We start from the raw sequence: 17,636 nt of genomic DNA, 5'->3' as shown, positions 1-17,636 counted from the left end.
CAGCACCGCTGTAGAGGATAGTCTGTTTCTCTGCAGCTGACAAACAGCCGATCTGTGTCAGCCAAGCTGCTCTATGTCCTGCGTCTCTACTAAACCCATCGTGACCCTTACAACAGTCTCAGACAACACCACTGAAATCGGAGGGAGGTTTCTGAGGGACTAAATGCAAAGTGGCTGTGTCAAATTCAGAGATGTCTACAGCCTCAAAACGTAAAGCAGTTCTAGAGACTCACAGAACAATGACCACGTACCAAGAACTCTGCACAGCCAAACACATGCAGATCCCAAAACATGCTCAATTAACACCTTCCCTAAAGCCTTAACACTCAGTAAAGTCAAAGGGCTGGGAATTGCCAGAGACCTCACCATAACATATTATCACCAAACGTAGGTGCCGATACGATATGTATTGCGATTCTCACAATTCTAAGTGTATTGCGATTCTATATGTATTGCGATTCTCACGATTCTATATGTATTGCAATTTGATACTGTGACTTGATGTTCCAAACATATTGCTCAGTATATGTCTGCTGCAGAGGGACAAGAGAGAAAATGCGTTATCAGTCATGGAAATAAAAGAGCTGAAAACAAATTGGCTCTCTACTTAAAAAGATGAAGAACAAGCTATGAAAGAAAAATACTGGAGTTTTGGTGCAGGTACAGCCAACTAGCGCAAAAATATTACGATATTGTCAATATTGTACAGCACAATATCCCAGTATGTAACTGTATACATTTTTTCCCCCATCACTAGTAAAAAGTCACACTAGTCTTAAATAGACAGGATCAGAGAAGCTTTCAGAAGTTACACAACGTCTGGTCCGTGGCTCTGAGCGGTGTGTGTGTGTGTCAGGAGATGAAATATGTGAGCAGCTGCAGTCATTAAAAGCAGTAACCTCCAAACAAAGGCCAGATCATAATCAGCAGACAGACAAGAGCCTTGATGGGTTGATCGAGGAGGCAGCGGCAACAGACAAATTGGTTGCTTCAGTGGGATAAACCAGAAACCACCAGATATGGCCAGAGGTGAGGAGCAGGAGAAAAGGAGAGCTTACTAACCCAACAGGGACAACTCTCAGAGACAACAAGAATTAGAGATGGTCCTGACATGAATCAGGAAGACTAAAATAAAGAACCAAGACAGCACACCGCTGTTGTTTTTCTGCTCCTCTTTCACTTCCTTTAAAGCTGCAATATGTAACTTAGAGATGGTGAACTTAGAGAACTTAGAGAACACTGAGATGGTGTCTACACTTGACACTTACATGGGACTTCTGCTATCCTAATACAAAGATCACATTGAAAAGACGGGTCTAGACGCACAAAACTCGCTTTATGGTCCAATTGTGTTCAGATCTGGCTGACACAGACGGTAGTCAGGGATGCATCGTGTGCGGATTTCTCCTCAGTCTGAACTAGAGGTAGACCGATTAATCGGAATGGCCGATTTAATTAGGGATCCCAAGCTTTCATAACAATCGGAAATCAATGTTTTTGGGCGCCGATTTGCCAATTTTTTTTGCACCTTTATTTTACTAAGCAAGTCAGTCAAGAACACATTCTTATTTTCAATGACGGCCTAGGAACGGTGGGTTAGCTGTCTTGTTCAGGGGCAGAACGACAGATTTTTACCTTGTCAGCTCGGGGGATCCAATCTTGCAACCTTACAGTTAACTAGTCCCACGCAATAACGACCTGCCTCTCTCTCGTTGCACTCCACAAGGAGACTGCCTGTTACGCGAATGCAGTAAGCCAAGGTAAGTTGCTAGCTAGCATTAAACTTATCTTATAAAAAACAATCATAACCACTAGTTAACTACACATGGTTGATGATATTACCTAGCGTTTCCTGCGTTGCATATAATCTGACTGAGCATACAAGTGTCTAAGTATCTGACTGAGCGGTGGTAGGCAGAAGCAGGCGCGTAAACATTCATTCAAACAGCACTTTCGTGCGTTTTGCCAGCAGCTCTTCGTTGTGCGTCAAGCATTGCGCTGTTTATGACTTCAAGCCTATCAACTCCCGAGATGAGGCTGGTGTAACCGAAGTGAAATGGCTAGCTAGTTAGCGCGCGCTAATAGCGTTTCAAACGTCACTCGCTCTGAGCCTTCTAGTAGTTGTTCCCCTTGCTCTGCATGGGTAACGCTGCTTCGATTGTGGCTGTTGTTGTTGTGTTGCTGGTTCGAGCCCAGGGAGGAGCGAGGAGAGGGACGGAAGCTATACTGTTACACTTGCAATACTAAAGTGCCTATAAGAACATCCAATAGTCAAAGGTTAATGAAATACAAATGGTATAGAGGGAAATAGTCCTATAATTCCTATAATAACTACAACCTAAAACTTCTTACCTGGAAATATTGAAGACTCATGTTAAAAGGAACCACCAGCTTTCATATGTTCTCATGTTCTGAGCAAGGAACTGAAACGTTAGCTTTCTTACATGGCACATATTGCACTTTTACTTTCTTCTCCAACACTTTGTTTTTGCATTATTTAAACCAAATTGAACATGTTTCATTATTTATTTGAGGCTAAATTGATTTTATTGATGTATTATATTAAGTTAAAATAAGTGTTCATTCAGTATTGTTGTAATTGTCATTACAAATTAATTAATTTTAAAAAATTAAAAACTGTGTCCGATAAATCGGTATTGGCTTTTTTTGGTCCTCCAATAACCGGTATCGGCGTTGAAAAATCATAATCGGTCGACCTCTACTTCTGACCCACTGGAATTGTGATACAGTGAATTATAAGTGAAATAGTCTGTCCGTAGACAATTGTTGGAAAAATTACTTGTGTCATGCACAAAGTAGATGTCCTAACCGACTTGCCAAATCTATTATTTTTTTGTTAACAAGAAATTTGTGGAGTGGTTAAAAAATTGACTCCATCCTAAGTGTAGTTAAACTTCCGACTTCAACTGTAGATTTAGAGTAATTGATGTGCATATAGGACGTAGAGTAATTGTATATTGATGGTCTCAGCATGATTCCCTGGCTTAAGGGTTAATTACAAAAATAAACCAACCAACCACGCATAGAGAACACAATGTTTGAAGGTCATTGTTAAATCACAGACCTTTTCAAGACTGGCTGTTGATCAGACTGGTACTTTAGTTAACTACATGAACGGCACAAAACTCGCCAGTTTTTGTTCCTACAGGCAGTGTGTTTTCTAATTCTAACGCCATCTCAAACCCCACACGCTACTCCAGAGTGTTCAGATAGGCCCAGTCGCTACACACATCGTCAGACCACCAGTTATCTTCACACCTTGAGTGTTAATTGGGTATAAAGGGTATTGAGTGCAGCACCTTAGCACACTGGAGTCAATAGAATAATAGGAGTGACAGAGGATAATTAGTTAACCATTTGTCTCCATAACAGACTTCCAGACATGTCAACTTCTTTTTTAAGGACTGCTGCTAATCCTAATGGCCCCCGTTAAACAGCCCCAGCTAAAACACAATCCCCTATACAGACCACAACTATAGTTCTGAAGAGGTATAGGCTAACCTTTCATCATTCTGGGTCAAAGTCCATCACACTGTGATAACATGGCATTGTTGTTAACATAATAGGGAATGCTTTGTATTCACAGACTGGTAGGCCACTTTCACTGGCTGCTGTCATATCGATCCCGTTACTGGGATTGCAGCCATAAGAAGTTGTTTAAAGTAACAGACATACAGGCCTTAAGTCCTTTACACTAATGCATGTGGAGAACATGCAATCTAACAGTATTTACTTCTTGGAAAGCGGAATAACTAGCATATTACCTTGTGAAACACATGTTTATGATAGAACTATCACCTATAGGCAAGGCATGATTAATGTATTAAGAGTTACAAAGCACCTATAGCCTCCTACATGTTTCAGAACCATTAGTGTTCCATTCCCTAGTCTCCTGAGGGACATGGATAATGTCAGTCTGGTACACTTCAACACGTCCCAGAGGACAAGGACAGAATATTCACCAAGATTGAAGCACCGGGCTCTTTCTATTGCACTTCTTGATTAAAATGGCATGTCTTCTTTCACTGTGGAATATGGTTAGTGTGGGGATATGGGGAATATGGGATTTCGATTCTAGAATCTAATGCCGGCGATTTAAATAACCTTATTATGTGGAGCAGCCAAGATGATCAACCACACAAACACCCCTACGCGCACGCACACACACACTTGTGACAATCTTTCCACCACGTGTCTGCGCTGAGAGATAGCCATTACATAGCAGGGTTAGCAGCAGCATTACTAGGGTTATGGGCAGGGCATATTTATAGTCATGAATGCCATGAAAGAGAGGACGTCTCAGACTATTTCAGGCAGCTAAGATACTTACCCTTCTGACTGCAGCACTCCTGTACAAGCATGTATACTTGTGCACATTATGGTACAATTTTTTTTAACTTGCAAACGCACAGGGTAGACATTTTTAACAGCATATGGTTAAAAGAAAACCAATCATGTACAGTGTGCTCACACACAAACACACTATGGGCCTGAATTCCTGGCAGATAAATTAATGACAGGTTAATCACTTCTGTTTCCCTACTTTTGTCTCAGGCCTGCTTTGTTTAACTGTTTATCTGTGGCACATTTGTCAGCAAACAGCATATGTTTGACAAAACAGGAACACTGCCCCTCCACACCCTAATCTCACACACGCACTTGCCTGCGTAACAAGACAACTACAGTAGGCAACACGTTTCAATTCAAATCATCATCCTCTGTTTTGTAAGAGGAGAAAAGGGGAGACATGATCACATAGACACGAGAGGGGATACTATTTTTGTACGTTATCACACCAACTGCCACACCTATGGAGAACAAAAAATATTGAATTGGCCACCAAGTCAGACAATCTTGTGATAATCCATTACCTCATGGATTTAGTGTAGCAGTCATTCTCAGAAAACAGTCAACAAAATAATCTCAAGAATCAAATTTCACAAAATGCCCTCTGGAATCTCCGAGATTAGGATATGTACTTATCTGTTTCATAATTATTAGGTTTTGCGGTCAGATATTACGCATTTTAAAAGCATTCAAAATTATCATTACCATAAATCCCCAAAAGTTACAAATTAATATTTAAATGTTTTTTTAAACATCACTCCCCTAATGAAAAGGCCTGAGTCAAACATTACGCTGAAAACAGAAAAATATTTAAAATTAGGTTATCAATACAATTTTAAAAAATTGACTTTTCCCCAATTTAAGCCGTTTGATAATGAGAAGGTCAAGTGGGATAAAGGGGGTGTTTGAGAATATACCCTCATTCTGAAGGCATATAAGCAAATAAATTAACTTAATTTGTTCTCATCTAAGGACTACTCATCTAGATGATGCATCATGGGTAAATAAAACGTTATTTAAAAACAGACTGGAGTTTTTACAGGAACTTGAAAAAGTGTTACGTAATGAGACATGTCCACAGACACAGTGTTAGTGTGTACTACATACTATAACTTTGGGCTGAAAATGTACAAAATTGCTGAAAATGTAACATTTAAAATAAGACACTTTCCCAGAAATGTGACACCTTTAGTCCTCAGAATGATGGTTGATTTATGCTGTTAAATCATAGTTTTAGAACTCAATTTGCTAGACATTTTAAAACTGGTTTCATCAACTGTTGAGGTCAAGCACAAGGCAGTGTTCAAATTCAAATTCAGGGCCCCCCTGTCGAAATAAAGGAAACACTTCAGGAAATGAGGGATACAAAGTGTATTGGAAGCAGGTAATTCCACACAGGTGTGGTTCCTGGGTTAATTAAGCAATTAACATCCCACCATGCTTAGGTTCATGTATAAAAATGCCCAGTTGGCCATTATTCTGGCTACCATGGTAGAAGAGATCTCAGTGACTTTGAAATAGGGGTCTCAAAGGAGCATAGGGGTTTTAAAAGGTGTGTGTGTGTAAGTATCTCAATCACCAGATCAACTCAATTGAACACTTATGGTTGTTTCTAGAGTGGCGACTGAGACAGTGTTTTCCACCACCATCAACAAAACATCCAATAATGGAATTTATTGGGGAAGAATGGTGTCACATCCCTCCAATAGAGTCCCAGATACTTCTAGAATCTTTGCCAGGGATCGGCAACATGGACATGGTTGTGGGCCACAAAATGTGAACTCATAAGGAGCCGCGGTGGCTCGCAGATCAGCTACGCACAACCATTCTCACACATGCAGTCAGAGCCAGCCCAAGCCTTTTGGGGGCCATCAGCAACATTTTGTTGGGGGCCCTAAGCAACGTTTTGTGGATATGCTATATATATGCAAAAAAAATCTATATTTTACCAATCTACATTTTTTTTGCTGACATGGCTAATTGAGTGACTGATAAGAAAATAAATGCTGATGGATAACCAAATATAGAAATGTCACCTTGTGTATTCTACTATCATAACTCTCAACAGTAAGGTGAGACCCAGACTAAGTTCCCAAAAATATGTGGGTAGCAAAATTCCAGGAACTTTCAATTAAATTCCCTTGTTTTTAAGAATTCCATGTTGGAGGATTACAGATTTCCTGCTGATTCCGGGAGCCCTCCAACCGGGATTTCAGGAAAACCAGAGATTTTTTTTAAAGTTCCAGGAATTTTGCAACCCGCAGCCCTAGTTTTTTTGGGGGGGGGGGGGGGGGGGGGGGGGGTGCAGTTGCCCATCCCCGATCTATGCCAAGGCGCATTGAAGATGTTCTGGATGCTCGTGGTGGCCCAATGCCCTATTAAAAGGAATAATCCACATAGCTACACACAATAATACCAAAGTCAATATCAGCATGTGAAGTAGCTAGTTGGCTGTAAAATCTGCTAAACAAATTCAGGAGTCTACAATCTCACCATGTTCAACCTGCAGATCGATGTGCCTCGGAGTGTTGAGTCTGACATTCACAACGGTACCATGCAATGCACCCTGGACTGAAGAGGTGGAACCTCTTAAATTACACATATCTTGAGGTAGGAATATCGCAAAAATATAATCAATGGCTCATTCGAGAGAAGATGACCTCCTGCGTTATGACATCAGCCAGTATTTAAATCTGACATGCATGATAGATGTTTTTGCAATCTAGAAGTCACATTCTGATTAACTTCCAGTGTAGTGAGAGCGGCTTTATCGCAATGCTAAGTCATACCAGCTGAATTTCTGCCTGCTTTAATGGCAATAGCTCAGATACACATCAATTGACACCAGGAATCAATAGAACATTGCTTAGAGATGCACAAAAACAAAATCTTTCCTATGTTGGTGTTCCCTTTATTTTGGCAGTTACCTGTAGCTACTCCAAAGGCAATTTGACACTAAACCTATTGCATGTCCAGGGATGTGCTGATATACTCCAATATGTGATGAGGGTCTTCAGAGTTGCTGTGGTGACTTCTTCCATCATCAGTGAGCGGTGTCTCTGTCCCATAATGTATTGTCAAAGAAGACCACGCTCCATTTCAACTGACAAAATTGCAACGCGGGACAATCTGCATGTGAGTGATTGAGGATTTGACTCAACGTCCATCCAAATACATATTGCATTGAGTGCAGGCCAACTCATGGGACATTAGAGGAGGTTGAGCAGAAGAAATTAAAGGTTAGCAAGCTATCTTTCGCTTGATCAGCTCTTCGATATCCCCTGGACCACGTGTCAAGGGCCATTTCACTCAATGAGGAATCAATAACAGAGAAATAATTCACTCATCATTTTCACACAAAAAAATAAGTTATCACAGCGACTATCGCTGTTTGATAGACCGACAACACTGCAAATTGGCTACAAAGTCACAAACATGGTAACACCCCCTGCTACTGTCGCCCAACAAAATTGCCCTACATTTTCTCCTCAAATGAAAAAGCGTTCTTGCATTAACAAATCAACGACTAAGGTTTAAAATACTATTTCAGATTACTTTGAAAATAATCCATGCTCCATATTACACAAATGGCATGACCTCATTTAATACATTAAATAAGTTCAGGCAGTTATCGATGTGGTGTCTGACAAATGGTTTAACTCGCAGGCAGACTCGTGTCATGACTCATGGCAATCTAACGTCGAATGAAACGGGGAGTAAACATAACACATTCAAGAAACTAGAACGATACATGTTCATCGAATGACTGCATGCGAAAACTAGCCATTTGATATGACCCATTAAAACTGTTAGGAAAGTAGCGAAGCTATCCAAACTGGATAGAAATATCCACCGTCGCTACACATTGTTGCAATTGATATATAAGTCTGTAAAAGTGTTTAATGCATGCTCAAATCTGAATAAAAACATTGGACGGTCAATTGTATCTTGTTGGGTCGGTCACAAAAGAAGTTTGCTACAGTTAGCTCGATAGCTAATGCCACATGGAAGACAAGACGCCAAAAACAACTTCTTGGCACAAGGTAGCTCTAGTTTAGTATATATTGTGGAGTTGAGAAACTCAGGTAAGAAAAAACTAAAACACTGACTAAATAATTGAAACGTTTCCATATAACATTGTTTATGTAGTTTACCATAACGCAAAGCTAGAGTTCGGATAACAAATGGGGGAAGTAACGTTACATGTTGTCCGCTATAGAACTGCCATGCTGGCTGCTCGAGCTATCAGTTACTGCTCTCATTTACTTCGCGCTGCCTTTCACCAGCCATGGAAAACACAAAGCATTCCGTGATATCGCACACCATAAAATGAAATAAACACATATTTTCAACTACTTACAATCATGCACGCGGTTCCTGTAAAATAGCAGTATGGCTGGAATCGTGTGTTCAGGTGTTTGTCTCAGTTTCTCACAGTGTCGGAGATCACATCGGCAGCTGCTTCCTCATACTCGCAACGCGCAGATCATGCCGCACAGTAACGCTACCAAACCCCTCTCCGTCGCCAAGGCAACAATCCCACTTCAGCCAATCATAACCCCTCCATTCCATACCCCCTGGCAACTGGCCGCAGCGCAGAAGAACAGCGTTGATTTGTGCGCGCGGTTGCCGCTACACAATTTGTATTTATTTATTCACAGGAGTTCATTATGTAGCCTAATTAGAATATGGCGTATTGTAAACGCAATTAAATAAGATTGAACAAGCGCACAGTACCATTGTTTTATGCCTCCAAAGAATACAGTTAATTCCAACTGTTAGAATAAACTGCACAGCATTTGGTGGTGAAAATGGGGATTAAAGGAAAAGAAAAGGCATCTGCTTCACTTTGGCGGGGGACTCCAGCCAGAGGCATCATTCCCATAGGGGAAACAGGGGCACGTGCCCCTTCAGATTTTTCCTTTTTATAAATGTATTTTTTTTCTGTAATATGACTAGACACCTTGCAATTTTATGAAGTTAGCTCAGATAGGTTCCCAACATCATAACTAGCTACCAAGAAGCCTTTTCAGGCTGTCAATCAAGTTAGAGTAGTTAACTTGTCTTACTATCTTAGCTGACATGCCTGTTGGCCAGGTTTGTAGACTTCAGAAAAGCAAGCAATAACTAAATGTACTGAATAAGACTCACATTCCTTTTAATCTTTTACCCAAATTTGAGCAGAGAAACATATTTAGTTTCTTTAAAAAAAGAAGCAGGAGGATACGGACAGCTGAAGAGGTATGCTTAGATATGCAGATAAATATACATTTTCCTTTACATAGAATTAAGCATCATGATTATGTCCCTAGGTTGCAGGAAAAAGCTGTTTCAGGTGTTTAAAAAAATGCAAAATTCGCCAATTTATGGTCGGAAGACCGAGCCCTCCCTCTGGACAACCCCCCAGCCATCCTCACGTAATTTGTGCCCCCTCAGGTTTTTGGGATGCATGGTGCCCCTACGCTTGACTTATTTGCACAGTATTACACAGTCATGTAGACCTACAGTATAATGGCAAGGGGTGCATTATGTGTATTCTTGAGTGGAGCCTATTGCTCATTTGAGAGCCTATGGGCCACAGTGCAACTCTATGGGCTCTCTAAGCATCACTGAGTTTACACCAAACTGTAACTCTCACATCAGAGTGTGATAGCTGACTCACTTTAGACCTCCTCCTCCCTCTCCTCTGTCCTCCTTCTCTGTCCTCGTCCTCCTGCTCCTCTTTCCTCCTCTCCCCGCTCCTCTGTCCTCCTCCTCCCGCTCCTTTGTCCTCCTCTCTGTCCTCCTCCTCCTGCTCCTCTGTCCTCCTTCTCTGTCCTCCTCCGCCTGCCCCTCTGTCCTCCTACTCCTACTCCTCTGTCCTGCTCCTCTGTCCTCCTCTTCCCGCTCCTCTGTCCTCCTCTGTCCTCCTCCTCCAGCTCCTCTGTCATCCTTCTCTGTCCTCCTGCTCCTCTGTCCTCCTCCTCCCACTCCTCTGTCCTCCCACTCCTCTGTCCTCCTTTTCTGTCCTCCTGCTCCTCTGTCCTCCCACTCCTCTGTCCTCCTTCTCTGTCCTCCTCCTGCTCCTCTGTCCTCCTCATCCCACTCCTCTGTCCTCATCCTCCCACTCCTCTGTCCTCCTTCTCTGTCCTCCTCCTCCTACTCCTCTGTCCTCCTCCTCCCGCTTCTCTGTCCTCCTTCTCTGTCCTCCTCCTCTGTCCTCCTTCTCTGTTCTCCTCCTCCTGCTCCTCTGTCCTCCTCCCACTCCTCTGTCCTCCTCCCACTCCTCTGTCCTCCTCCTCCCACTCCTCTGTCCTCCCGCTCCTCTGTCCTCCCCTCCTCTGTTCTCCTCCTCTATCTTTCCCTCCTCTGTTCCCCTCCTCTGTCCTCCCACTCCTCTGTCCTCCTTCTCCTCTGTCCTCCTCTGTCCTCCCCCTCCTCAGTCCTCCTCATCTGTCCTCTCCCTCCCCTGTCCTCCTTCTCTGTCCTCCTTCTCTGTCCTCCTTCTCTGTCCTCCTCTGTCCACCTCGTTCCTGTTTTTTTAGAACCTCCCTCAGAGATATAACTCTGAAAAGCTATCAAAGTAGTCTGATTTACTGCTGTAGCCTAAACCCCCTTTTTTCTGCCAAAGGTTATTCTTTCAAAATGTTGGATTCAAGTGATATAATTTCTCTATTACCTTGTAATTAATTACCGACCATTTTGTTCACTTTGAAATGTCATAGTCTTCCTACACCATTCTTCTGTTTGGAATGTTGTAGTAGACCAAATTTACAATGCTTTTGCATCTCCCTTCTAGTGGAAACAGAAACACACCCTGTTCTGCTTCATGTCCTTCAGTTAGTTCAACTGGACAAACAGGATCTTCTGTGAATGGGTGGTGGTATGCTACAGCCAAGCTGGAGTCAATGAAACCAGCAATTATAGGGTTAAACAGAAACCAACCATTAGAAGGTTAAATAGAAACCAGCAATTAGAGGGTTAAATAGAAACCAGCAATTAGAGGTTTAATCAGAAACCAGCCATTAGACGGTTAAACAGAAGCCAGAAATTCGACTGGGGTTAAACAGAAACCAGCCATTGGAGGGTTTAACAGGAACAAGCCATTAGAGGGTTAAACAGAAACCAGCCATTAGAGGGTTAAACAGAAACCAGCCATTAGAGGGTTAAACAGAAACCAGCAATTAGAGGGTTAAACAGGAACAAGCCATTAGAGGGTTAAACAAAAACAAGCCATTAGAGGGTTAAACAGAAACCAGCCATTAGAGGGTTAAACAGGAACAAGCCATTAGAGGGTTAAACAGAAACCAGCCATTAGAGGGTTAAACAGAAACCAGCCATTAGAGGGTTAAACGGGAACAAGCCATTAGAGGGTTAAGCAGAAACCAGCCATTAGAGGGTTAAACAGAAACCAGCCATTAGAGGGTTAAACAGAAACCAGCCATTAGAAGGTTAAACAGAAACAAGCCATTAGAGGTTTAAACAGAAACCAGCCAATAGAGGGTTAAACAGAAACCAGCCATTAGAGGTTTAAACAGAAACCAGCCATTAGAGGTTTAAACAGAAACCAGCCAATAGAGGGTTAAACAGAAACCAGCCATTAGAGGGTTCAACAGAAACAAGCCATTAGAGGTTTAAACAGAAACCAGCCAACAGAGGGTTAAACAGAAACCAGCCATTAGAGGGTTAAACAGAAACCAGCCATTAGAGGGTTAAACAGAAACCAGCCATTAGAGGGTTAAACAGAAACCAGCCATTAGAGGGTTAAACAGAAACCAGCCATTAGAAGGTTAAACAGAAACCAGCCATTAGAGGGTTAAACAGAAACCAGCCATTAGAGGGTTAAACAGAAACCAGCCATTATAGGGTTAAACAAACAGTACAAAAAAAAGTATGAATGTATGTACTTGTAAGTCGCTCTGGATAAGAGCGTCTGCTAAATGACTTAAATGTAAATGTAAACAGAAACCAGCCATTAGAGGTTTAAACAGGAACAAGCCATTAGAGGGTTAAACAGAAACCAGCCATTAGAGGGTTAAACGGGAACCAGCCATTAGAGGGTTTAACAGAAACCAGCCATTGGAGGGTTAAACAGAAACAAGCCATTGGAGGGTTAAACGGGACCTGTTTGTTTATCCAGGTGTTGTTCTAACGGATCTAACCAATTTACTTTTCATGTTTTGTTGTTGTTTTTCTGGCTATTGAAGCTTGAAAGAAAAAATATATATCTGACATGGTACTCTCTTAAATCTTTGATAAGAAGTCAGTTTGGAGTTTTCCTCATTCACTGGTTTTCTTTCTGAAGCTGCTGTTTCTGTCCCCCCCCCCCCCCCCCCAGCACAATTCACCATGGCAACTGTTAGTGACTGGGTCACATGGCCTATCTCGTGCATGGAGAATTGGAAAGGATGGACAGATGATGCAGGCATCTGTCTGTCGGTTTCTGGTTTATTGGTTAAAAGTCCTTTGTGGGAGTGGAATGAACCATCTCAAAAATTGCCCCTTTGAATACAAAAACCCCTACAAACACTTTAAGGCACATGTGTCAAACACATTCCACGGCGAGCGAGTGTCTGAGTTTTCGCTCCACCCTTGTACTTTATTGATGAATTAAGGTCACGAATTAGTAAGGAACTCCCCTCACCTGGTTGTCTTAATAGAAAGGAAAAAACAAAAACCCACAGACACTCGGCCCTCCATGGAATGAGTTTGACACCCCTGGTTTAATTTGACCTACAGTATGTCTTTTTGTAAACCACATTCAATCTAGAGAGAATGACCAAGGCCCATTCTATTTCTCTTGAATAAATGTTTTGTGTCTGTGGCTCTGATGGTCATAATTCCCACCAGCGTAGCTCTGATGGTCATAATTCCCACCAGCGTAGCTCTGATGGTCATAATTCCCACCAGCGTAGCTCTGATGGTCATAATTCCCACCAGCGTAGCTCTGATGGTCATAATTCCCACCAACGTAGCTCTGATGGTCATAATTCCCATTCATTATTCATATTCTACATTGTTGCCAGTCTCCCTACCAGATAGATTTGCCATACCATTTGAGAGCATATGAGAGGGAGAGCGTTATGATTTACGACCAAAGTCAAAATAGAATCCTTGAGTTCATCCTCTTCATTCACTTACTCTACTGTCTGTACGTTGCCTTGGCTCAGGTTGACGTGACATTATTTCAATGAAGGCTAAGAGTTATCATACAGCCAGAAGCAGCGGTCAGCCTATAGCAGACTCACTCTGCTCCATCTTTATTCTCCTCTCCTTCCTGTATCACTTCTTCCCCTCCTTCCCTCCCTGTATCACTCCTTCCTCTCCTTCCCTCCCTGTGTCACTCCTTCCTCTCCTTCCCTCCCTGTATCACTCCTTCCTCTCTTTCCCTCCCTGTATCACTCCTTCCCCTCCTTCCCTCCCTGTATCACTCCTTCCCCTCCTTCCCTCCCTGTATCACTCCTTCCCCTCCTTCCCTCCCTGTATCACTCCTTCCCCTCCTTCCCTCCCTGTATCACTCGTTCCTTCCCTCCCTGTATCACTCCTTCCCCTCCTTCCCTCCCTGTATCACTCCTTCCCCTCCTTCCCTCCCTGTATCACTCCTTCCCCTCCTTCCCTCCCTGTATCACTCGTTCCTTCCCTCCCTGTATCACTCCTTCCCCTCCTTCCCTCTCTGTATCACTCCTTCCCCTCCTTCCCTCCCTGTATCACTCCTTCCCATCCTTCCCTCCTTTTGTCACTCCTTCCTCTCCTTCCCTCCCTGTATCACTCCTTCCTCTCCTTCCCTCCCTGTATCACTCCTTCCTCTCCTTCCCTCCCTGTATCACTCCTTCCTCTCCTTCCCTCCCTGTATCACTCCTTCACCTCCTTCCCCCCCTGTATCACTCCTTCCTCTCTTTCCCTCCCTGTATCACTCCTTCCCCTCCTTCCCTCCCTGTATCACTCCTTCCCCTCCTTCCCTCCCTGTATCACTCCTTCCCCTCCTTCCCTCCCTGTATCACTCGTTCCTTCCCTCCCTGTATCACTCCTTCCCCTCCTTCCCTCTCTGTATCACTCCTTCCCCTCCTTCCCTCCCTGTATCACTCCTTCCCCTCCTTCCCTCCCTGTATCACTCCTTCCCCTCCTTCCCTCCCTGTATCACTCCTTCCCCTCCTTCCCTCCCTGTATCACTCGTTCCTTCCCTCCCTGTATCACTCCTTCCCCTCCTTCCCTCCCTGTATCACTCCTTCCCCTCCTTCCCTCCCTGTATCACTCCTTCCCCTCCTTCCCTCCCTGTATCACTCGTTCCTTCCCTCCCTGTATCACTCCTTCCCCTCCTTCCCTCTCTGTATCACTCCTTCCCCTCCTTCCCTCCCTGTATCACTCCTTCCCATCCTTCCCTCCTTTTGTCACTCCTTCCTCTCCTTCCCTCCCTGTATCACTCCTTCCTCTCCTTCCCTCCCTGTATCACTCCTTCCTCTCCTTCCCTCCCTGTATCACTCCTTCCTCTCCTTCCCTCCCTGTATCACTCCTTCACCTCCTTCCCCCCCTGTATCACTCCTTCCTCTCTTTCCCTCCCTGTATCACTCCTTCCCCTCCTTCCCTCCCTGTATCACTCCTTCCCCTCCTTCCCTCCCTGTATCACTCCTTCCCCTCCTTCCCTCCCTGTATCACTCGTTCCTTCCCTCCCTGTATCACTCCTTCCCCTCCTTCCCTCTCTGTATCACTCCTTCCCCTCCTTCCCTCCCTGTATCACTCCTTCCCATCCTTCCCTCCTTTTGTCACTCCTTCCTCTCCTTCCCTCCCTGTATCACTCCTTCCTCTCCTTCCCTCCCTGTATCACTCCTTCCTCTCCTTCCCTCCCTGTATCACTCCTTCCTCTCCTTCCCTCCCTGTATCACTCCTTCCCCTCCTTCCCTCCCTGTATCACTCGTTCCTCTCCTTCCCTCCCTGTATCACTCCTTCCCCTCCTTCCCTCCCTGTATCACTCCTTCCTCTCCTTCCCTCCCTGTATCACTCCTTCCCTCCCTGTATCACTCGTTCCTCTCCTTCCCTCCCTGTATCACTTCTTCCCCTCCTTCCCTCCCTGTATCACTCCTTCCTCTCCTTCCCCCCCTGTATCACTCCTTCCCCTCCTTCCCTCCCTGTATCACTCGTTCCTCTCCTTCCCTCCCTGTATCACTCCTTCCCCTCCTTCCCTCCCTGTATCACTCCTTCCCCTCCTTTCCTCCCTGTATCACTCCTTCCTCTCCTTCCCTCCCTGTATCACGCCTTCCCCTTCTTTCCTCCCTGTATCACTCCTTCCTCTCCTTCCCTCCCTGTATCACTCCTTCCCCTCCTTCCCTCCCTGTATCACTCCTTCCCCTCCTTCCCTCCCTGTATCACTCGTTCCTTCCCTCCCTGTATCACTCCTTCCCCTCCTTCCCTCTCTGTATCACTCCTTCCCCTCCTTCCCTCCCTGTATCACTCCTTCCCATCCTTCCCTCCTTTTGTCACTCCTTCCTCTCCTTCCCTCCCTGTATCACTCCTTCCTCTCCTTCCCTCCCTGTATCACTCCTTCCTCTCCTTCCCTCCCTGTATCACTCCTTCCCCTCCTTCCCTCCCTGTATCACTCGTTCCTCTCCTTCCCTCCCTGTATCACTCCTTCCCCTCCTTCCCTCCCTGTATCACTCCTTCCTCTCCTTCCCTCCCTGTATCACTCCTTCCCTCCCTGCATCACTCGTTCCTCTCCTTCCCTCCCTGTATCACTTCTTCCCCTCCTTCCCTCCCTGTATCACTCCTTCCTCTCCTTCCCCCCCTGTATCACTCCTTCCCCTCCTTCCCTCCCTGTATCACTCGTTCCTCTCCTTCCCTCCCTGTATCACTCCTTCCCCTCCTTCCCTCCCTGTATCACTCCTTCCCCTCCTTTCCTCCCTGTATCACTCCTTCCTCTCCTTCCCTCCCTGTATCACGCCTTCCCCTTCTTTCCTCCCTGTATCACTCCTTCCTCTCCTTCCCTCCCTGTATCACTCCTTCCCCTTCTTTCCTCCCTGTATCACTCCTTCCCCTCCTTCCCTCCCTGTATCACTCCTTCCCCTCCTTCCCTCCCTGTATCACTCCTTCCCCTCCTTCCCTCCCTGTATCACTCCTTCCTCTCCTTCCCTCCCTGTATCACTCCTTCCCCTCCTTTCCTCCCTGTATCACTCCTTCCTCTCCTTCCCTCCCTGTATCACTCCTTCCCCTTCTTTCCTACCTGTATCACTCCTTCCCCTCCTTCCCTCCCTGTATCACTCCTTCCCCTCCTTCCCTCCCTGTATCACTCCTTCCCCTTCTTTCCTCCCTGTATCACTCCTTCCCATCCTTCCCTCCCTGTATCACTCCTTCCTCTCCTCCCCTCCCTGTATCACTCCTTCCTCTCCTCCCCTCCATGTATCACTCCTTCCTCTCCTTCCCTCCATGTATCACTCCTTCCCCTCCTTTTCTAGCTGGATGATGAATTTACAAAGGCAGCAAAAGGGAGAGGAGAACAAGATATAGCAATCACCAGGGCAACAGAGCTGATTGAGAATGCCTTGAAAAGACATGGTCATTAGTCTGTGTCTGCTAATCTGATTTTAAAGCTGTTACTACAATCTACAGCATTATGCCCCAGCGACCACTGACAGCGGTGGGTCCAGGGCAGAGGGCATGGCACATACAATATCACTGACAGGGATGGGTTCAGAGACCTGATTCAGGGCGGAGGTCATGGCACAGACCAGATCAAATCAAATCAAATTTTATTAGTCACATGCGCCGAATACAACAGGTATCACTTGGTATCACAGGTATCAACAGGTATCACACAACAGGTATTTCACCTTACAGTGAAATGTTTACTTACGAGCTCCTAACCAACAATGCAGTTTAAAAAAAATATGGATAAGAATAAGAAATAAAAGTAACAAGTAATTAAAGAGCAGCCGTAAAATAACAATAGCGGGACTATATACAGGGGGGTACTGGTACAGAGTCAATGTGCGGGGGCACCGGTTAGTTGAGGTAATATATACATGAAGGTAGAGTTATTAAAGTGACTATGCATAGATGATAACAACAGAGAGAAGCAGCGGTGTACAAGAGGGAGGGGGGGGCAATGCAAATAGTCTGGGTAGACATTTGATTAGGTGTTCAGATGTCTTATGGCTTGGGGGTAGAAGCTGTTTAGAACCCTCTTGGACCTAGACTTGGCGCTCCGGTACCGCTTGCTGTGCGGTAGCAGAGAGAACAGTCTATGACTAGGGTGGCTGGAGTCTTTGACAATTGTTAGGGCCTTCCTCTGACACAGCCTG

At 44.7% G+C, this 17,636-nt stretch overlaps 2 protein-coding genes across 2 annotated transcripts in view; one reads left to right on the top strand and one right to left on the bottom strand.

The window, feature by feature from the left end:
* Nucleotides 1–8,907, bottom strand: part of LOC120046863 (forkhead box protein N2-like) — a 47,837-nt gene extending 38,930 nt beyond the window's left edge. The window contains exon 1 of the mRNA XM_038992435.1: nucleotides 8,729–8,907. The gene's annotated coding sequence lies outside the window, so the exon portion shown is untranslated. The remainder of the gene's footprint in view (nucleotides 1–8,728) is intronic.
* LOC120046861 (protein phosphatase 1 regulatory subunit 21-like) overlaps nucleotides 6,764–17,636 on the top strand; it is a 93,013-nt gene continuing 82,140 nt past the window's right edge. Inside the window, exons 1-2 of the mRNA XM_038992430.1 lie at nucleotides 6,764–6,978; nucleotides 7,345–7,503. Of these exons, the coding sequence (XP_038848358.1) occupies nucleotides 6,928–6,978; nucleotides 7,345–7,503 (210 nt within the window). The 5' untranslated portion in view covers nucleotides 6,764–6,927. The remainder of the gene's footprint in view (nucleotides 6,979–7,344; nucleotides 7,504–17,636) is intronic.

This window comes from Salvelinus namaycush, chromosome 4 (assembly GCF_016432855.1).
Source record: "Salvelinus namaycush isolate Seneca chromosome 4, SaNama_1.0, whole genome shotgun sequence".
NCBI classification, from domain to species: domain Eukaryota; kingdom Metazoa; phylum Chordata; class Actinopteri; order Salmoniformes; family Salmonidae; genus Salvelinus; species Salvelinus namaycush.
The sequence above is the reverse complement of the archived record's forward strand: the minus strand, read 5'-3'. Positions and strand labels throughout refer to the sequence as shown.